Genomic DNA, 22,781 nt, shown 5'->3' on the forward strand with positions numbered 1-22,781 from the left:
CTAGGTCTAGGCCCAGTCAGTAGCACAACTCCAACAAGCTGTTTGGATGGACAGCCAAGGCAGCTTTTGACTTCATGGTGAAGCGGGTAGGTTATTCTACATGAAGCATGGCTAGGAAGCTACTGTTTTGGAAGAAACCCTTTCCAACCTGACTCACGGGTCTGGAGCCTCTCGTTTCTGAAGTAGAATAGAGTTTTGTGGCATATGGAGGGACAGGACCAGGTCATCCTATCATAACTCAATTTTGACATATTGAAAGGCTTTATTACAAATATGGTTTTATTTATCAGGGGGAGGGGATAAAGAAGCAAAACATGGCTGGCAGGATAAAGGTGTTTGCTGCGTAGTCTGATGACCCGAGTTCAACCTCAGTGATCCAGATGCAGAGAATCCACCCCTGAAAATTGACCTGACTTCCACACTCATGCTGCAGTGCTTACACATGTGCACGCACATGCACTAAATTAAGAGGTACCTATAAGAGCACAGTGCATTGTGATGGCCTACAGAGTCATCTCTAGCTCACTGTGACAGCTATTGTAGGTACTTCTAATGCTTGGGATAGATAGTACTGACACCAGTTCCTTTGGACTATTAATACCCATTCAAAACAATACTGGCAAACAGAACAAGCTGGGACTACAAGACCTAAATGAGCTGGCCACCCCAGTGCAGGAAATACAAGGTGACTTGTTTACTAAACATAAGGTTTGTATACCATATAAAAGGGGCTTCATTTAAATGGCACTGATAAAACCTCTTCAGTATCAACAGGACAGATAGTGTGAAGTCTGCCAAAGTCCCCAGTGACTTCATTCTGCACAAATGCTCACAGCAGCAAAAGGAGCAAAAAACAGATACATCAGAGAACTCTAAAAGAGCTGTAAGCCAGACATGGTGCTCACACCTCTAATCCTCAGACTACATAGTGAAACCCTGTCCCCAAAACAAATCTGAAAAAAATAAATAAACATGGTAACTGGAAGGAGGAGACTACGGTAGGTGGCGAGACCCTGGCTTACAGTTTGAAATCTCAAGCACTTGGCAAGACTGTGTTTGGACACCTGGCAAAATTACAACACACAAAAATGTCTGGTCTGCTTTCCAGTGTATTTGTATGGCGATGTCTGTGAACACCAGAACTTCGTGCACTACACTGCTTCTCCCCGGGCCGTGCAGAGGTGCCTCCTCAACACCAACTGCTGTGGGACACACAAACTCTGGATGCCAGTGAGGTTGTAGGACTGTCTCACAATTTGGACTTTGCAAGATGGGGATGTCAAGAAGGAAAGTCAAGTCCTACAATATTAAGACTGTTTGCCTTTGTTCTGGAGACTAAAACCTATACTTAAGTAACTACACTAACAAAGAAATCCTGATAATGTAGCCCATGAAATTTACAGCCTCAGTTACCCTAACCAATATGTAGCTTTTAATTTGCATTAAGACTTTTACAAAGGTGTTTTGCTATTCTTTTTCTATATATTTCAAGAATGTTCACTGGACATGACAGTATAAGTTGGAAGCACTTAAGTACAGAAATAGATAGCTTGTTTGCCACATTTAGCTTTCAAAACCAAATGAGCCATGTATAAACAAGTTTAAAAACAATTTTTTAAAGTTTCATTTGCAGTTTTATATACATTAAGTGCCTTGAAAGTTCCCAGTTGTGTGGGCTGCTGCCTCACCTCCCACGTCGTCTCCTGTCTACACATGGTGCTAAAACTTCAAAACTGAGGAGGGCTACGGGATTAGCAGACTCCGTCACTTGTCCTGTGTGTATGTCTAGAGTTTCTAAAGGTATCAGTTACCTGCTCAGAGAAAGTGATTATAAGGAAGGTGAGCAGCAGAGGAACTCCAATTCTGTGGGAAGTAGTCTGCATTTTATGTTAGTGCCAAATACACAACCTAACCTAAATCCTTCCAACAAAACAACTTCTACAAAATGTAAAAGGGCAAGTGGGGGATCTCCAGTATGTCCAAGTGAGTGAGCTGATTTGTTTTGCTAAAAAAGGCTACATTTGGTTTATACCCTTGGGTAGGGATGGCTTGGCTCCTTTTGTTTCAGATAATCAATGCAGACTAAATCTAGATTTAAAAAAAAATCTCTAACAAATTCCCAATTTCAAGGAGTACTTAAATTTCTTCAGTCAGTTGTAGGACAGAATATGACTTGGACAATATTAACTGAAAGTCCCTCAGTTCTGTTACACAGAGGGCAATCACTGGAAAAGGCTGGTATGGATTGAGATCACTGAGTACACATGCCACAGAGTTCTTCTAGTCTCTAAAATTCTGGACATTGAGTTACTAGCTATCTGCAGTTGTCAATTTAGAGCAAGAGTGAAATGAAGCATTTTCAGTTAAAGAATAGATTATTAACATTTACCACAGAAGCGCTTCCACATTCTAAAAGGATTAGACTACTCATTAAGCTATTTTACATGCCAATTTATTAATGCCTTACAGTAATCCACTAGTAGGTTGTTGGGCCTCCAGTAGAGTCCTTATGCAGTCCTAATTCTGTTTCCTGTAACTGGTGATGCTGAGTGATGACCGTGTCTGCCTATCTTGCACTACTGACTTTTCATTCTGACCAGATCTTGCATTTAAATAACCATGTGGATGGACACCAGATTCATCAGTGATATATGTACATGTATATTTGAAGACTATATTTGAAGAGCAATAGTGTGTGTTATAAAGACTTCTGAAAGTCTCATTTGTAAAGCTTGTGGTGTGATTTTATGTATATTCATAAATCTTGCACTGTATTGTTAAAATATTGGTGCATGAGTTTATTTTCAGTCAAAGTATAAAAGAATTTAAAACCTTTTGTTATGGGTCAAATAAATTTCACTATGTAAATGTTCTTTGTTCTTTACTGTTTCATGAACTGAAACCTTTCTAAAAGCATATCATTCACTCTAAATAGCCTACCACTGTGTCGTGGTGCACATTCATAAAACCAAAACACTAGACACATGAAGTCTATAATAAGCTTTATTGATACTTTGCTTTTACAATTCACAATGCATTCCACAGATAATTCAGTACAGCTTAAACCACAATGGTGTAAGTCTTCATTTTATGATTTCTTGCATAACAATGTTTGATAACTGCAAACATTTGGAAGCATTAATTCAGTCCACAGAATCAGAATCTGTGACAGAATTAACTCTACGGTAAGTCTTTGCAATGATGTTATGCTGGAGTTCTGTGTTGTTTTCTTGAAAACAGATGGTAGTGCTCCTAGAAATACATTCTCTTCCTAGTTTATGTGCTTGAGACTACACTATCACTGACTCAGAGGTCAAGCACTGTGGGGCAGCTGGAAGGTAAAGATCTAAGCTTGTGAAACACTATATATAGATTATGTTTCTATTTACTTATATTGGCAATATAACAGTAAGTTCACAATACACCTAGAACATACCATAAAGACAGCGTTTTCATTCCTGCTTTAGCAGTATTGATCTTGTCTAAACATTTCAGTGAAAAATCAATTTACACCAACCAAACACAGTACACTGTGAAGTTTTTTTTTCAGTTTCACCTTCTTGTAACTTCCCAAATACAGCAAGACTACTTGCAATAAAACGTAATGTATCGCTTTCTCAGCCCACTTTATTCACCAGTGCTTCATACAGGAAAAACAAGTATGATTACAATTTAAATCCATACATAGCAGCTTACAATACCTAAGATGATAAACACAGGAAGTCAAGACAGGTAATTTTTCCTCAAACAGTGCACTGCTAAAAATAAAGAGCTGAAGCTGCACCGCCGCCAAGGCTCGCCCTGACCCTCCCCCGCCCACCGTCAAATGAGTGTCCCTTGAAAGATGAACTCCTGCTCTCTGGGGTGTTTTCATTCTGCTTTGCGCTTCAATCCAGGGATTTTTGCTTGGATTCTATAAATAAAGGAAAATGTCAATTTTTGTTTGTTTTCTGCTTATTTAAAACATGCTATGTGGTGTATTATTTAGAGAATCCTAAAGCTACCAAAATACAAAGTATATTTTTCCATCTTTGCCTCACAATGTAGGTATCAACAATGTATTTTTTAAAAAAAAGGCAAATGTAGAATTAATGCTGGCACTTAGGAGGAGCATTCTGTCAATGCTGAACTGACTCAGGTGTGCAGGAGAATGCTGCCCTCGCCCTTGGTAAAGAAGTCGCAGGGTGTACTTACTTGGCCATGGCCTCTTTAACACTCTTATTTGCAAGTCCTAGATAATGATCTATCTGCGCCTAAGAAAGAGAATAAATCATTACAAAGTTACCAGCGCCAAAGAACATCAAACACTACTACATACCAAAAAATTAAAGGCTTAAGACCAGGTTTGGAAACTAGCTCTTTTGTAAGTCCTACATAGTAAGGGTGAGCGCTTTATGTTCTGCAAGTGATAGTTAAGAAATTACCTGATGTCGTTCATAAATAACAGGAATACTGAAGAGTGAAATCAGAGCTGAAAAAGCAAATACACAACTTAAAAAAAAAGACTGGTATCATTCTGGGAGTAAACATCAAACGATCAAGCCAACAGTAATCAAGACAACTAGGCAGTGCTCCTAAGGCCTGTGTATGTGCTCACATTCTCCTGCAGGTGTGGAGGACAGGAGCGCAGCTGAGGAACTATACTTAGCTTCAAATCACATCTCACAAACCTTATAGAATACATGTATCCCATTTAAACTCAGGAGTGTACCATCAGGTAAGGTGGGTCTGTCACTGTTAGCTGGAATAGTCTTCAGGAACATAGCATTTCAATAAAACAGTATCAATCAGTATCAGCTACTTAAAGACCTCACAACCTCAAATTTATATTCTTTTTTCTTCCAATAAGGATAATTTCTACCAAAATATCTCTAAGTACTTTTCAATCTTTTTGTAGACTTACCTAAAATCAGCAGTGTCAGACCATTGAACAAGGCACCAACATAAGTAAACACCCACATCAACACTGCGAACTGTAAGCAAACAAGAGCCCATGATAAGCAAAATTCAAGTGAACTTTCCCAAAAAATTATCCATCTAAATGCCAATCTAACAAGGCATAGACCTTGAAAACCAAGTCATACAAATATTCACTTAGGCTGTTACCAGTCTTAATTCAGAATCCTAATTAGACCAGAATTTGGATTTGACTGGAATACATGCTAAGAGAAGAACTGTTTTCTTCAACACCAGAAACCGTGGGGCAGGGACACCCTGCTCATCTCTCCACCTCTAGTCACTGTCTAGCTTTCCAATAGGAACAACAACAAAGCACTGAACATTAACTACTGACTGACATGCTGAAGATGCTTGAGAAAATACACAAACTAAGTAATTCAGACACCAAAATAGCAGGCATAAGCAATGGAGCAAGAAGTGCTAAGTTTCAGGTGTTTGAGGACCACAATTAACCTAGGGGGAAGGGACATTTCAAACTTTTATACTACTTTTATCTAATGTAACTGACTTAAACATTTAATTAATGTAATTGATCACTATTCCCTTAACTGCCTTTACTTACCAAACATTAAGGTGCTGGACGCAACAAACTCATTTATCCCTCTTAACTTCATCTATTTATCACCTCAGCACTTAGACACTGAAGCACAGAAAGGTTACTAAGTTGCCTAGTGTCCAACTACAGCAATATAGGTTTCACTGTTTCCTCCAGGGGCCAGAGGTTATAATAAACTAAACTGTACTTTTTTTTAATAATCTGGCCCATTTAAGATTTAAAAAATAAAACAGCAAATGAAATAGTCTGTAAAGGCTTTGCTGCTAAAACACAATTTCATTTTGATAACTATTTTACACACACACACACACACACACACACACACTTTATTCATGAATGGCTCGACAAGATTGTAAAGTTTTCTTTCATTTCTAAAACTTGCAATATCATACAGCTCACTGACATGTTTAAAGCAGTTCTTCAAGCCAGGCACTAAGCTAGTCTAAATTTTATGCAGCATTCATGATCAGCACTTTTGGTAACCACAAAGAAAGGTGGGCACCTTCAGGGATACATTTCTGTATTAATATATTAATAATAATACAGGATATAAGAAAGGATGTATCCTTTCCTCTGTCGTTGGCTTACACTTCATGGTGGGAAATTACACTTCTGGAGCATGCCCAGAAATGTTCCCATCCACTTTAACTACTGCAGGTAATACATCCCTGGCCACTTGTTTACATCATAAAGAGGAAAACCCTTGAGTTGTTACATTCCCTAATGCAAAGCTTTCTGCTGTGTCCCGCAGCTGTTGTGACTGATTTAGGAGATGACAAACATATTACCATGATACCACCATCTATGGTGACTTTTAAAAAAAATTTATGTGTGTGAGGGTTTTGCTCATGTTATGTCCATGTGAGGCCTTCTGGTGCCCATGGAGGATGTCAGATCCCCCTGTAACTGGAGTTATAGACAGTTGTTAGGTGCCATAAGGGTGCTGGAAACTGAACTTAGGTCCTCTGCGAGTGCCCTTAGCCAGTGAGCCAGCTCTCCAGCCCCTATGGTGATGATTTATGTATATGTAACAACAGTATTGATGAAGAGTAAAGTTAGTAAGCTCCTCCATTAACTAAAGCTGGAATTGGCAACTTTTCACAGAGCCACATAATAATAATGGGTTTATGGGGCCCATAAGGTATCCATCTCATATTGTTTTTTGCTTGCTGTTTTGAACTTTTTAAAAATGGACACCACCACTCTTGGATCCCAGGCAGTGAAAATTTTTCTGTCAACTGGTTTCAACAGAAAATGAGTACCTGCACTTACAGACATGAACAGTGGCCTAACAGTGGCCGGGGAGAAGGGGTGAAAGGGAAGCCTCCAGTTTCCTCCCCTGTGTGAAAGCAGAAGCAGAACCCCATCGAGAGGACCAGCTTCCCTCCATCCTGCTGGGAGCCCAGTGACCACATTCAGGCAAATTTAAGACAACAGCTGAGGGCAGGATAGAGGCAGCCAAGGGTTAGGCCACAGAGAAGGGGTGGGCTGGAGTCCAGGACCCAAGCCCTCTAGGTGACATCACCATGAGGGAGTCACAGGCGGAGGATTCTGCAAATGACGTCTCCATTGCAGATTGCGAGCAGGAAGCTACTCATCATGTGCTTAATGTCCTCCGAGCTCCAAAAGTTGGCAGAAGCCGACAAAGGAAGGCACAGTAGACAGTAACCCAAGCACACCACTTCAGCTTACACACGAGGCTGCAGTGCTCAAGGTTATGCCTCACGCAGAGCAGATTCCAGCATCGGGTTACACTCGCTCAGCCTAGGCTCATAGCTCAGTACTTGGTTGGGCCTCCATGGGTCAGACATATTCTTGGTAGGCATGGCAAACTGAAAACCACATCGTGCCTCTTTTACTGCTAGTTCCCTACTCTTGATCTAAAGAATATCTTTTTCCATGTACTCACTCAACAAAAGGAGTGGTATTCAAATTCTCATAAGCACACTTACTACAGATTAAAAGATCTTTTCAATGCCTAAAACCACCATTAATTCTACAAAGAACAACACTCTAATCTCCAAGTAGAAAATGTCAGGTACTCATAACTGAAATTAAAGTTTGAAATTCTTCCCATTTTTAGCCACGGTTGCAGAACTTCTGGTAGAAAGGTTTGAAGGATGACTCTACTAGCACATCTTTCCCCTTTCACAGCTTTATAGCTTCCAGAAACTAAATATAACTTGTGCACTTGAGCAAGTTTACAGTAGAGCCACAGAACTATTTTCATTCATCACTGTCCCCCACATCTTTCCCTGTAGCCATGCTACAGACACATGTAAGAGCCCACTGAAAATGCCCGCTCTTAGTCCCTACTAAACAACAATCTCTTGGATTTGGTGTGTCAAAGGGATTCCCTTGTTCGAGATCAGGTGGTTCTCTGACCTCATCCTTCTTCTCAGGATCCAGAACCCCAGAGCTTCTGAGCCAGTAACTCAGTGCACACAGCAAACAGCAATAAAATAAAATGAGGTAGTGTGAGAGCCAAAGTTACATTTTAAGTTTTAATTACTGTGCCTAAAAGATCCATGAAACAAAAATGCCTTTGATCTGCAAGCCCCTTGCCCAAAGACAGATAGTTCCTGAAATGCTGGAGGCTGTTCTTTATGGGGGGTAACAAGCCACATGTGTTCACTCCCCATCTGCATGTGCTTGATCCCATGTGGGTGGGAGGTATGTGAACAGGAAGTACATCAGGATATATTGCTCCCAACTGGATCTCATGGGAAATGTGGTGCATTATGGGTTCTTCCTTTTTAAGCCCTTGCAAAACATGACTTGGGTTCATTTCCTGGGAACACAGGCATGGACCTGGCCAGAATTTGATTAAAGCTTGCTTCAAACTTGGCTTTAAACTGTGGTGGTGGTCTTATTCTCAACTGGTGGGATTAACAATAGAAGGTAAGAACCAACACCAGATTGTCCTTTGACCACTACACGGCACACGAAGACATGCACACCACACACCCACATGCACATGCCTGACTTATAAGATAGGAACTTCGTTAAGCTTCCCTCTAGGGGGCCAAAGATGACATACACCAGCAGGTATGATATACTTTTCTTTTAAAACTGGAGGTAGGGACAAACAGGGTTTTATAGCACAACTTTCTAAACAGCCATCCTCCATTCAGTGTTCCCAGAGAAATTAAATCAGAACTTCAGAGAATGAAAACTCCAGCTCCTTCACCTTCCCGGGTAAATTTATATAAAATATAACTTTTAAAACAAGAGCTCTCCCCAAAGCTCCTTAATCACAAAAACTGAACTAACCCTTAACTGGGTAAGAACACCACTGTCACAGTACCAGGTGATACACACCTCTAACACCCATCTGTGGCTCTAGCAGCAGAAACAGAAGCTCAGAGCCAGCCTAGCCTGGGCAACACTAAAGCAGTGTAAGACCCAATGTTTAAAAATGAGTAAGGCGCCGGGCGGTGGTGGCGCACGCCTTTAATCCCAGCACTCGGAGCAGAGCAGAGACTCTGTGAGTTCGAGCCACTGGCTACCAAGTGAGTTCCAGAGAGCACAAAGCTACACAGAGAAACCTGTCTCGAAAAACCAAAAAAAAAAAAAAAAAAAAAAAAAAAAAAAAAAAATGAGTAAGGCTTAAAATGTTTATGTCTGAGCTACATTATGAATGGATTAGGAAGTATTTCTACGGTGATTTAGCCCATACTCTTTGACCTGAAAGTGGATTACTGATCATTTTGTGGGTACCTGGAAATATTGTCTAGGACTAAAAAGCTTATTATTTCAGGAGTAAAATGAATGGAACAATCAGGCACGAAGTTAAAGAGAGGAATCTGTAACAACATGCCCTATTTCTTTTTGACCAAGTCAATACCTAGAGTTGACCAGGCACACTTAGGTTGCCAGTTCATCTCAGGTGCTGACTTCAGCGCCCTGGAATTTGATCATTTCTTTGATGACAGCTGAAATCAACTCTTCCCTCAAACTGGAGGAAAGGGAGAAAAGGAATTTAAAGGAAGTGGAAAACGGAGAGGGGGTGTTGTCATGTGTTTGCAAGAGTGGCTCTAAATTTTTCAATTTTGGAGGAAGGTTTCAAATACAAGTAATTAATTATGACCTAGAATCTAAAAGTGTACATTCTATCATCTGAGGACACCAAAGACAGCTGACTCTTATGAAGACAGGGAATTAGATAAATTGTTTTCAAGTGTTTCTTTAAAAGCTGTTCTATCAAAGCTACAGAGCTTGTCTATTATAAAAAAATGAGATTTGTTTTTCTTGAATATTACAATCAGTTAGACTCTTGACTCATCATTTCACTGTACTTAAACTGATAGAATTCCTAGCCCTCCCCGCCCCCCCCCCCCCCCAACTCCATGACCGTGCATGCACTGGCTGGCAAGATGCTTAGTCATTCCAGGGCCTTACATCCTTGACTGCTGCATGACCGCGTAATCTATGCACATGCATGGCGAAGCTATGTTGGCCCATATGTGCATGTGGGGGGGAGTCCATAAAAAGTGGGTCACAGACCCCTCCCTCCTCTCTCCCTGCACAATCTTCCATAGGCCTAAGCACATCCTCTCTGTTCCTCTTCCCCTAATAAACTCTTACAGTGGGCTTTGTTTGTGCCTCCTGGCTTTCTCACACGGTAAACAGCATCATTTAATGAATAACACAGCCCCGCATAATGACTAACATTAAAGTAATTTCCAATCAAAAACTGATAGGGGGGCACGCACACACACATACACCAAGATAGGATTTCTCTATGTAGTTTTGGAGCCTGTCCTGGAACTCCCCCTGTAGACCAGGCTGGCCTCAGATCTGCCTGCCTCTGCCTCTTGAGTGCTGAGATTAAAAAAAAATTTTTTTAGGAGTCCATTCTCAGAAGGAAATTTTCCACATGGTGAGCACTGCTGCTTGATCAATTCCAGCATTTCAACACTGCAATCACAACTCTCCACTCTTTGTGGAAATCACTTCTTTGGGAAAAATCCCTGCTACTATGGAACCATACAGCATGATGACTCTGTACACAGAAATCCCCATTACACCAAGTGTAACCCCCTAACTACACCCAGAACAAAAGTTAAAGATTTACTAACTGGGCACATCTAACAGTCAAGAGAAACAATGGGCCCAGATCCAGAGCCTGAAGCCATTAAGGGCAAGAGTTCAGTTAATAAATATAGAGGAATCAGAATGGTATGGTATAATAGAAAGAGAGTAAGGCCTTCCCTTTGGGAGTGCAGGAGGGGAACAAGCCCATATGGTAAGACTAAGACACAAAGGAATGCAATTAGGCAACAGCTCAGTGCTTATTTATTCTACATGGTGCAAACACTGCACCCAGCCCCTCAAGGAAAGAAATTGCTCTTATTTGTAGTGGAGTGTCTGGTTCTTTTCCCAAGGTCAGGCTTTGGTAGTGGGCCCCCACTCCCTCAGGGGCTTGAGGAAAGTTCTGCTTGCTAAAAGGCAATCTTTCTCCTTATCTCTGGCAGGAGGAACTTCTGACCCTTCCATTGACTATGACTGGGGTGCCTATTAACTTGTCAAGGTCAACACTAACCTCTAGACTCCTTCAATCCCTGCTCACAGGCCCCATCAGAGCTCTTCCTTGCTTCCCCAGAGACAGCCCTGGCAGTTTGGAATAAATATTCCCTTTTCATCCCCAAAGCAGATATTTTGGTTGACACCTCCTGACCAAGAAGGCTGAGACTGCTCAGGAGGAAGATTAAAAGGGTGCCAGGGGAAGTTACTAAACCTTAAAGAACAACAGGCTTTTAGATACTTCCTGAACTTACTTTTGTCTCAGGAAAAATGTCATGATAAAGTTGATGGCCGCTTTCTTCCCTGAATCATTGAGTCTGCTCTCAATCTTGCTTGTGGCTAAACTATTGTGCAATTATAGAATATAAAGGTGTAGGTCGTCCCCCCCCAATAAAGTGGCAAGCATCCCGATTCACCCTTAGATCCTGTCAGTCTCTTCCTCCCCTTCACCGACTCCACACCTCCTCTCTGGGACCTGAACCCCACTGGAGTTGGACTCCAGCAGAAAATCTTGCTTTTCCATGGAATCAAAAACTACAATGTACAAACAGGACCATACACATAAAGCTAACACACAGGAACTCTCTTTGGAAAGGCAATGCTGTCTCTAAAACTTGACCCTCCTACCTCAGACTCTTGAGTGCTATAATGTAATTTTATTTATATTTTGGAGGGGGGTGGAGGGGGAGGGACTTACTATGTAGCCCTGGGCAGCCTAGAACTCTTTCTCTGAATACCAGGCTAGTCCTTGACCTCATAGAGTCTCCTGCCTCTACCTCCTGCATTGTGAGATTAAAGTCATGTGTCACCATGCCTGGCCCATAGCCACCTGAGTCTTAAGTTTTTAGTTTTTAAATCAAGTTTTTTCACTAAGAAAAATTTTAAGAAAATGCCCTGGATGAAGTAAGTATACTTACTTACACAGTGGAAATAAACCGATGGAATCTGTGCTACCCATATACAGTAATATGCAGAAAGCAAATTCTCATGTGGAACCACTGTTAGGATCCTGCCCTTACTCCGTCCATGAGCAGCTAGGGTCTTGCATCTTACGTCATCAAGGGCACTGGCGACTAGCAACTCCGTACAGTGTGTGGTGTGGTCACACAATCTGCACCTTAAAAAAAGCCTGATGTGTACCCCACCCCACCCCCTCTCTGTTCCCTGCTCTGCTCTGTTCCCGCCATCTTTCTCTCTCTCCAGACTTGGCTCTCCTCTCTCCTATCCCCTCCTTCCTTCTCATAAAGCTCTCTGTAACTCTGGTAGTGGCTCATGACTTTTCCGCCGGTAACCAGTGCCACCACCAGTGCCATTTACCAATCAACCACACAGTTTACCCAAAAAGACCCTTCCCTATAGAGTGTGCGACTGAATGACGGCGGCTTTGATATCCATCACCTTTAAAGAAGACACTGTGCCATTCTCTCCCTGCTACGCGGGGGTACTCTGTGTGCTGACAGGATGAAGCAGCGTCATTTTATGGAGCCCTAAATGAACTTCCATCTGAAGAAGTCACCAACCCACTTTTCCTCTCAATTTCTTTTCTAAAAGCATTTTTTCTTAAGAAAAATGGCAAACTAGTTCTCATACAAGTCTAAACACAGGACACTGAATTTTAAAACCTAAATTTACATTCACATGATTTCATTCCATCTTCATGATTTATTTGAGTATAGAAAAATAGAATTATATATAACTAGCCTTTCTGATATTAAATTCTATATATAGCAAAGTGAAAAGTAAAATAAACTTACCTTCAGGGAATCAACTAAATCATCAACTAAGAAGAGGCGCCTGAGTTCTTTTATTGTGCTGTTCACATGGCCAAGAGCAGAATTACTGTATTTCTGAACCAATTCCTCTGATACAGCAACTTCAGATTCCAAATATGCCCTAAGAAAACAAAACCGACCATAACTGCCACTGATCCCCAAATGTCAAAATCAGTAATTACAGATCTATAAAAGATTAACAGTCTACAACAATCTACTACAAAGGCCTACTATAAAAAAAAAAAAAAAAAAAAAAAAAAAAAACAAGTAAACTGGCTGTGGTAGCTCATGCTTATAATCCCAGCACTTGAGAGGCTAAGAGAATTGCTGCTAGTTCAAGACCAACTTGAGCTACAGAATGAAACTCTATCTCAAACAAAATAAACAAAATCCAAATTCCCAAGGTACTTTTAATGGTATGCACTGTCAACTGAAATAGAAATAGAAGCCTGTTTTAAAGGCAGGCTGATCTGAGTTTAAATCTTAGGTGTTATCATTTTCTTAGTCATCTAACTTTGCAAACTTAATCTTCTAAACCTGCTTCCTCATTTAAAATGGAGGTTATGAGGATTTAATGAGTAGAGTGTTTATTAACACAGCTGGGGCCTCCAAAGCACTCAGAAATTACACGATCTCATTAAGTTCTACTATCAAAGGTCCCACTTATTTCACTGTCAAAAATGTTAAATACTAAACTGTAAAGTAGCTGCTAAAAGTACAGTGGCAACACCAATAAAACTTTCTATTTTCATACCCTCATGTATGCTGTAGTGGGTAGACACGTTAAATTCAAGAAGGTATAAATTTGGGAGTGGTCAATATTTCAAAGATGACATGTTAGCTAAACTATTCTCCTATCTGAAGCACAACACCCAAACTAATCCTATGTCTCCACATATGTGTCCTTTGAGACAACCTGCCTCCTACCTGCCTTTGCAATATGCCCCAAATGTCTCCTCTTGTTAAGTGTCTGTTATTTGCACACTGAAATATTCGATCAGTATACAAACCTGTTTCTGATTAATCTATTCTCTTAGTCAATGCCAGATCAGCCTTACCTAAGTGCCCTAAAATAACAAGAGTCTGGGTTGAAGGCATTAGAAGATTGGCTACTTGCTAGCTAAATAATCTTGCAAAAGCATTTAAATTCTCTGGGTCAAGTTTCCAACTATATATATCAGATAAAGAGATGTTTTCAAATCACTTCCATTTCAACTTTTCAACCATAGAGCCCACCTGCTTTTGTTAACCTTCCCACTGTTCCCCATCTTGAAACCAGAAACAAGTCGTTTTAAAACATTTTTTAAGCCATAATGCCTTAGTCAGCAGGCTATTTTCCTAAAGTTCACTTCTTGTCTCTGGTGACAACTTGTACCATAAACTAGCCTCACCTCAGATTCCACCCAGACATGAAGCCATATCAGATATGAGTCCCTAATACCCCAATGTAATCTACCACTCTTTCATACCTCAAAACAATGTTTTCTTCTACTATTATCAACCATATCCAGCTCTGAATACAGACATATTTTCCCTACTTAGACTATTTGGAATCAAGAATATTTCTTTACTAGTACAACACTGTAAAACACTGGTATACCACTGTCAATAATAAATATCAAATTAAAATATTCAAAGTTTTCCATCAATTTTTAAGGCAGCAGTAATTTATTTATGAAATTACACTATGAAATAAGTGTATGTGGTATATGTGCACGTGTGTATGTGGTTACATGTGGCAGTGAGGAGGTGTCTGGTGTCTTCCTCAAACCTTTGAGGCAGAATCTGAAGCTCACTATTTGTCTAGGCTGGCCTGCAAGCTCCCAGGATCCACTCGTTCCTGACCCCCAACAACTGGGTTGCAAGTATCCACAGCAGTGACCAGTTTTCATGTAGGTGCTAGAGGTCAGAACTTGGGCCCACCTGTTTTCACAACAAGCAGTCTTACCATATAATTCTTAGAAATACAGATTTGGCTGAAGAAAGTTTAGAACTCTGTTCTTTGTACTACTGCTGTTGCTTCTGCTGCTGCAGCATCCTGCACCAGTGCCACTGGCAGGCACTTATATGAGAGAGTAACACACTGCTCATCACTGTTCCCACTTACACAGGGAAATGAACTGTACAATTTCACCTGCACCAGTGCTACTAGGCAACTGGAAAACTGTTCAACAAACTTAAACTGGCACGTCAGCTGAATTTATACAAGACTATAAAATGCCTTTATAAAAAAGGTATGTTTAAAGAGAAATATAAAAATAAAAAACTGTAGTCTTTAAAAAAACTTTAAACTAAATGATATATAAAACTAATACTGTGGATAATTTAGAAGTTATATTGTTATGACATTTTCATACATTTCATTAAAACTGCTCTGAAATCATACTTGTTCATGGTTTGTGGCATGACTTTGATATTTTGAAGCTCCATTTAAAACCTTGTTTCTTCCCCTCTCCATGCAATGCCCTGAAAAAACGGTAGTAAAGTGTAGGTAAGAATATACACTGTGGAGGGCAATGGAAAAGGTGTATAGTATCAGATAGCGTTTAAGGTATCAACAAGGGAGCAAACAAATATAAACAGTGAAGACAACAGAACTAAATCCATTATGATAACCAGTATCTACTAATAAATGAGTCCAGTCGTTTCTACCACAAGAAATCTCAAAGGCAGATGCTCTTGATAGAGCTTCCTATATAATTATCTCTAAGCAACCAAGAAAGCACATGCCTATAATTCTACAGATAGGAGACTGAAGTCTCTACTAACCCTGTTCACACTATTGTCGTTTTTTAGACATCTCACCTGAATGGGTGGCCTTCATCTGATTTCTGGATAGCTTGGATCACACCCTTATATATTCTAAAGCTGATAGTCACAGAGAGCAGGGCCAAGGCAATGTAGGCCGTTACACTCACAATGCTGAACACTGTCAGAGACAGTAGCAGGAACAAGCTGGCACCAAACACCACTCCAGTCTTCTTAATGTCTCTCCAGTAGAGGAGGTCAACAACTAAAAATGCAAAGAAGTCTGAAATTAGAATATGATTTTAACCATTTGGATCCAGCACATTTGCATTTGCTCTACATACAGAGGACTCAAGCCTAGGTCATTAAACTCATTGTAAGCTGCCTGTCAGTGTAACGCTACATTTGCACTTTTTACCACACACCTTCTTTCGTGCCAACCTCCCACCTACGTGACCAAATAATTCTAGCTACACATTACTCTTAAATGTCTCAGGCCTGGCCGAGGTCCCTTGTCATCATCTTGACACTATTTCTTCTTCATACTATTCACGATATTTAAATTACAGAGAATATAAACTAAAAAGGCTATTGAAATTAAGTATATACAATTAATTTTTTTTAAAGATTTTATTTATTTATTATGTATACAGCATGTATGACAGCAGGCCAGAAGAGGACACCAGATCTCATTACAGATGGTTGTGAGCCACCATGTGGTTGCTGGGAATTGAACTCAGGACCTCTGGAAGAGCAGTCAGTGCTCTTAACCACTGAGCCATCTCTCCAGCCCCATAAATTTTTTAAAATGTTGAAAAATTGAAACTAACAGCTGAAAATCTGAGATTTACAGGTTGGCTTTTAGAAGCTCTTTGAAAATCCTAAAATGGTATCTTAGCCTGGCACTAACAGAAGTTACCTACAGTAAAAGGCAGAGGGGAAACAGCATTTAGACATCTCAAAAACTAATTTCCTTCAAGGGAAGAAAATGTCAGAAATATTGTAGTGGTCAAAAAAAAAAAAAAAAACAATCTCAACTCTACACACTATAATATTCCGTAGCATGTGGTGTGGAGTCAGACAAAGCCAACAGAGCCAGTCAGGTTTGGGCCACTGGAAACAGGGCTGTTGCAAGCTCAACTACCCACAGGCTTGTTGTCTCAAGATCAGATTGTACTCAACCCAAGTAGAACTCTGAAGTGTACCAAGTGCTCTTTGATGGTAAAGTAGAAACAGTAAAACAGAACAAATACTTCACACATTTTATAGTAGAACAAGTATGTTAATACTCAAGTAGAATTTTTAATTTTTGCTAATTTTAAGAAGGTAACATTTTTAAAAGTCACAATTTAAGGGGCTGCTTTAGTTTTGATCCCCAGAACTCCTAAATATGCAGGGTTTCTATTTATCATCAGAGGTACTTTTGTAGGGGAAAATATGTATGTGAGCTATAAAATGCTAAGCATTATTACAAAGCCCTTAATCCCCCTGAGTGCGTATCTTAAGCATTCAGTAAGTGAGGCTTGAAGTGTAGCTTAGCAGTAGAGCATATGCCTAGCATGTGCATAGTCCTGAGCTGGATCTCCATTCCATATATATTCACAGCTCCTTTTGTTGCTTATTTTCAGACTGTGATTTTAAGCCTTCCACCTATAATAACTATATCAGTTCTGATGCATGCAACTTGTTCCTACAAATGCATGTGAAGACTGACCAGACCTTGAAACATTCAATCTGTGCAGTCAAAATGACACCATGAACAATATCAGTCAATAAAGAGATCACAACAATATCAATAGTTTTCTGACATTGAGCAAACACTGAAATTCAATCTAGGCTAAGGCACGATGGTGGCATTCTAGCACCTGGAAGGCAGAGGCACCGGTGGTTGTAAGTTTGAAGCTAACCAGACTAAAAACAGCAAGTGCCAGGCCAACTAGGTATACATAACATGATCATAACTCAAAAACAGAAAGACAACCTAGTGAAATGAATAGGAAGCCTGAAAATGAGAAATATACTTTTAAGGCTCTTTTCAATTGCTAAATTATCTTTCCTAGGGCTACACAACTTATGGAGTCAAGTCTACAAAGTTTTAAAGTAAATATTACACTTTAAGAGAACTCAAGAATGGGACAAAGAAGCTGAAAGAAATTCAAAAACACTCTGAAATGAGGAATCCAGCTGTCATTAAGAAGCCAGGAAACATAAAGGTGCAGGACCTAACATCTTCCAAAAGCTAATAATGTCACTGTCTCCTCCTGGGAGCGCAAGGAAGGCAGTGACATGACACTGACAGCAATGGCAGAGCAATTCCTGTGAGGCGCCCCTGTGTCCTACAACAGTGTCTTATGTAAGACCAGACTCCAGGCTCTAGAGCTGGGTGACCTAGACTCCGTCAACAGTGCTAAATTGCTAGCGATGTAACCCCAGGCAAGTCACTAAACCCTCTACGCTTAGAGCTTCACCGTTAAACTGTGTATAAGAATAGGAATTGTCTCACTGAGATGTGATTCATTACATGAGGAAAGTGAATCAAGATTTTCCATCAATAAGATGATTAATATAAAACACTTTATACAGAACTAAGCATAATAAACTAGTAAACTCAGGATTGATACTTGTGTTGATATTAATATTGCCACAAAAATCACCACCTTTATTATCCACATATTTAAGTAGTAAAGACATAAAGAGAAAAAGAAATTTATATCATTATGATTAAGTTAATTAACCTGAACTACAATGCCACACTGTAAACCACACAGAAAAGAAAAAAAGAATTTTAAAACTTAGATGTCCAGCCAGGCAGTGGTGGCGCACGCCTTTAATCCCAGCACTTGGGAGGCAGAGCCAGGCGGATTTCAGTGAGGTTGAGGCCAGCCTTGTCTATAAGGCAGCCAGAACTGTTATACAAAGAAACCCGGTCTCAAAAAACAAACAAGCAAACAAAAACCAAACTTAGATGTCTCAATGGGTAAGGTGCTTGCTGATAATTCCTCAGAACCCAAGTAAAAGTGAAGAGCACACTTCCAAGTTGACCTCTGACCTCCACACACACATGCCCCAATACACACAATAATATTTTAAGATAATGCCAATTGAGAACAGATCAGTATTTTTTTCTTTCATTTAATATCAAATCATTTTAAACTCATATAAAAATGCTCTTTTATAAAAATGTCTGGTTCTCAAAGCACTCAAAAGCATTTGTTTATTAGTCTCTAGTATCATTAATGGGAAGATGGCCAAATGCAGGAGTAAATGCAAGTGTACTCACTATGCTTATTAAGAGCATCCAATGACTATTACAACTAGACTTGCAGTGTGTGTGTGTGTGTGTGTGTGTGTGTGTGTGTGTGTGTGTGTGTGTAAAAGCAGAAATATTCAAAGAGTTTTAATGATTAGATTAGGTAAGGTTATAATTAATCTGTTTTACATATTAATGAATGTAGCAGAAAGAAAAGGCCAGGGCCAGGGCTTCAGAGACCCACCTCCTAGTACTAGGTTTGCAACTGTCTACTTTAGATCAAACTCCAGCCTCTATCATTTCTTTTCCCTTCAGAAGCTAACATGACTCATATGTAGCACAAAGTCATGCATCAGTCCTACACTCAAGTCCCCATTAGTGGCCTAATCAATGAACCTCTACTATCACCACTAGCCTGTGCCTATGCAACTTTAAAACATTCCCTCTTCTTTTAAGATCTAGGTTTCTGTGGGTAGAAGAAAGCTTAAATGGTTTAAAATTGAACCTTCCTAGAAACATTTTATTATGTGCCAAGCATAAACTTTATGGAATCACTAAGTGCATAATCCTATTACTTTTCAAGCAATTATAAACTACATAATTGTAATAATGAGAAAAAAATAAAAAAATTCTAAAAAGTTTTTTTACACTTTAGAAGTGGCAGGTCATGGATATAACGAGACAGAGTGTAAAAGTACTCTGCACGGTACAAACAGAAAGGTCAGCATATTCAAGTTCTTCAAAATGTTGCAGTGTGATTCATATCATGTTACCGTCACTGCCAGGCAGTTTTCACATTTCCTTTCTACTAAATTTAATTATTTTCACATTTTCTGCATGTCCTTGAAAAGTAACCTATATTTGAACAGACACTTGTTTTATACAAGATTTTTTAGAAAAGATAAAACTAAGTAGGGCCAAAAAAAAACAAAAACACTGCTGCACATCTGCACGCTTGATGAATGGGCAGAATATAGGCAAAGAATCATTGCATGTGAAATGAATCACAAAGGCCAAGGAGAATATCTACGTGAAATTAAAAAGATATGGGATACTGTCCTAGTTAGGGTTTCTTTCTATTGCTATGGTGAAACACCATGACCAAAAGCAAATTGGGGAGGAAGGACAGGAACTCAAATAGGGCAGGAATCTAGAAGCAGGAGTTGATACACAGGCCATGGAGGAGTGCTGCTTACTGGCTTGCTCCTCATGGCTTACTCAGCCTAGTTTCTTATAGAACCAGGATCACTTTCAAACACACACACACACACACACACACACACACACACACACACACACACAACTCCTACACATGCATACAAGTATAGGAAGGAGGGAAGCTCTATGGCACCAGGTACATGTATACCAGACATACATCAGGCAAGACATTCATATACATAAATTTTATTTTTAAAAAGTATCAGATAAAGGACTTATTTTTATAAAGAACCTTTTTAACTCTTACATAAAATATTCATGGAACACCCTTTTTAAAGATCCAAGATGAATTGAACAACAATTTCCCCCTCACAACTGTGGAAAACATGTATGTCAATCAATTTAAATTAATACCTGTAATTTAGGGGGGGAAAGGACTTATTCCCTGCAGTCTTATTTTTGTTTTTCAAAATTTTCTGAAAAACTAGAAAACTTTTGATTATTTTGTATAATGCACTTTAACTAAAATTGAAATGCTAAGGAACTCGTCTTTCTTTCAATGGCTCGATGCAAAGTAAGAAGAGCTGCATACATTTGGTAATCACAGTGTCATCTGCTATCACTAAAAATAGTGCCAGACCAACTGCTGTACATGCACAAGTCATCCTATTCCATTTGCCTTAGATCAAGTTCACACTAAAGTTAGCCTCAAGCCAGGTTTCTATTTTAAAGCCCTATTTCTAAAAATGCCTTTAAAAAAATAGAAAATAGTGACCACATCACCACACTCAACTCACTAGTAATTAAAACCATTGATTTATTGATTTACTTCATACAGCTTCCAATTTAAAAAGGGCTGGCAAGATGACCAAGGGGGTAAAGGCACCTGCCACAAAGCCAAGCCAGACTCAGACTCAGGTGAGTCTGACGCCCAAGACCCACCATGGGAGAGAACTAACTCGGGAAATTCTCCTCTCATCTCCCACTTTGGTGCATGAGGTGTCCACACACTTATACACACAACTAAGTAATATTTTAAATGGGGGGAGGATCAACACAAAAACAAAGCAGAAAATATCCCTAACTTCACATTTCTAGTTTTTCTAAACCATGGTATAATTTCCTATTCATATGAAAATCCACAGATTTAATACCATTTTAAGTTAAAACTAAATATATTCTCGTTAATATGTCACATCATATCTACTCCCACCCAACTCTCTTTACTTGCCCAAAACTTGATAATTTTTAGTTATAAAAGACTGCATACATGGAAAGAGTACACACAATAGCTTTGATTGCTCACATTCTTAAAGAAAATCACAATTTTGCAAGTCTGTAGTCTGAAAGGAGACATCCCCAAATCCATTTCAATGTTCAACTCTCACCTACCGACATGCAAGCTGACTGTTAACACTTCATGGCTTTTCATCTTTCAGTTGGTTTGTATTTATACAAAATAAATAAATGGTGGTGATATATTGAGAAAAGCCACCACCTCACACATACATAAGAAGTAAGTGTGAAAATCATTAAATAGATTAATGAAATATATGTCCATACATACATGCATTTACCCAGTAGTATAAGTCACCTTGGCTATGATAAAGCGGAGAAGGGTAGTTTGGTCTCAGAACATAGCTCTCAAACAACACTGGCTAAATAAATTTCAACACCCTTAAGCCCAAATCCTAGCAACAGATGAGACCAAGTTAAAAAGAGAGAGAGAGAGAGAGAGAGAGAACTTGTATTCACTGCTTAAGTGTTCTTCCTACATTCAAGTATGTAAACCAGTCCTTAGAAATTATATCCCAGGCCCAGTGGAGGTCTCAGTAGACTTAATCTTTTTAAGAATATTAACCTACTAACCACACCTACCTTTTTCCACAGTTGGCGTAACAGACTACTACTCTTTTACTGAAGAGCAATCACATAAAAATAAATGGTAAATGGTATACCACATACAAAAAGCTGCCACAATGAGACTATGCATGGGTCAAACATCAACACACGGTCATTAGCTTTTTCCCATCGCTCTTTTGTTGTTCACACACAAACTACAAAATAAAGGCCTCAGGATACAGCTTTATGGTCCTATGCAAATAATTCAGTATCTTTGGTTTTCCTATCTACAAAACTATATGGTTAGAATAAATGTAAATGACAAGATTCCTTGGGGGTGGTGGCCCACAACTTTAATCGCAGCATTTGGGGAAAGGCAGAGGCAGGCCTCTGTGAGTTTGAGGCCAGCCTGGTCTACAAACAGAGTTCTAGTGTTACACAGAGCTGTAACATAGAGAAACCTTGTCTGGAAAAACAAAAAACAAAAACACCTCTTTAAAAAGTATTTACTTTTGCATGTAGGAGTATTTTGCCTGCATTTATGTCTGTGCAACATGTGTGTCCCTGTCACCCATGGAGGGCAAAAGAGGACATCAGATCCCATGGAACTGGAGTTACAGATGGTTGTGAGCTGCCATGTGGGTGCTGGGAATCAAACCCAGGTCCTCTAGAAGAGAAGCCATTTCTCATAACTGCTGAGCCATCTCTCTGGTCCCCTAAAATTCTTAATTTATTAGTTGTTCCATCACTCCTTTAAGAAAAGGGAAAAGGGGAATCCTAAATCCCCAATCCAAAAAAACAATTAGTATTTTCTCAAGGCCAGGAGTAAACTGTTAAAGCTCTGTCATTTTATAGAAAAGTTGTTGAATGTCAATGAGGATCAGTGAAGAAATCAGTTTTTTTGCTTTCAAGGAATTTACAGGAAAAAGAGCCCATTCATAATGATAATAGAAGACACAAACTGACAATC

The 22,781-nt window shown here is 39.5% G+C and overlaps 2 protein-coding genes and 1 pseudogene across 6 annotated transcripts in view; 1 reads left to right on the forward strand and 2 right to left on the reverse strand.

Annotated features, from left to right (window-relative positions):
- The window catches only part of Eml6 (EMAP like 6), a 268,175-nt gene extending 264,769 nt beyond the window's left edge, over positions 1-3,406 (forward strand). For all 5 annotated transcript variants that reach the window (XM_028891555.2, XM_037208907.1, XM_028891557.2 and 2 more), the window contains one exon: positions 1,109-3,406. In XM_028891555.2, coding sequence (XP_028747388.1) covers positions 1,109-1,133 — 25 coding nt within the window. In that variant the 3' untranslated portion in view covers positions 1,134-3,406. The remainder of the gene's footprint in view (positions 1-1,108) is intronic.
- The window catches only part of Rtn4 (reticulon 4), a 54,191-nt gene continuing 34,395 nt past the window's right edge, over positions 2,986-22,781 (reverse strand). Inside the window, 6 exon segments of the mRNA XM_028891560.2 lie at positions 2,986-3,913; positions 4,195-4,253; positions 4,425-4,471; positions 4,904-4,973; positions 12,796-12,934; positions 15,619-15,826. Coding sequence (XP_028747393.1) covers positions 3,871-3,913; positions 4,195-4,253; positions 4,425-4,471; positions 4,904-4,973; positions 12,796-12,934; positions 15,619-15,826 — 566 coding nt within the window. The 3' untranslated portion in view covers positions 2,986-3,870.
- LOC114708327 lies at positions 6,477-8,039 on the reverse strand (annotated as a pseudogene).

Source organism: Peromyscus leucopus, chromosome 10, assembly GCF_004664715.2.
Source record: "Peromyscus leucopus breed LL Stock chromosome 10, UCI_PerLeu_2.1, whole genome shotgun sequence".
Classification (NCBI taxonomy): Eukaryota; Metazoa; Chordata; class Mammalia; order Rodentia; family Cricetidae; genus Peromyscus; species Peromyscus leucopus.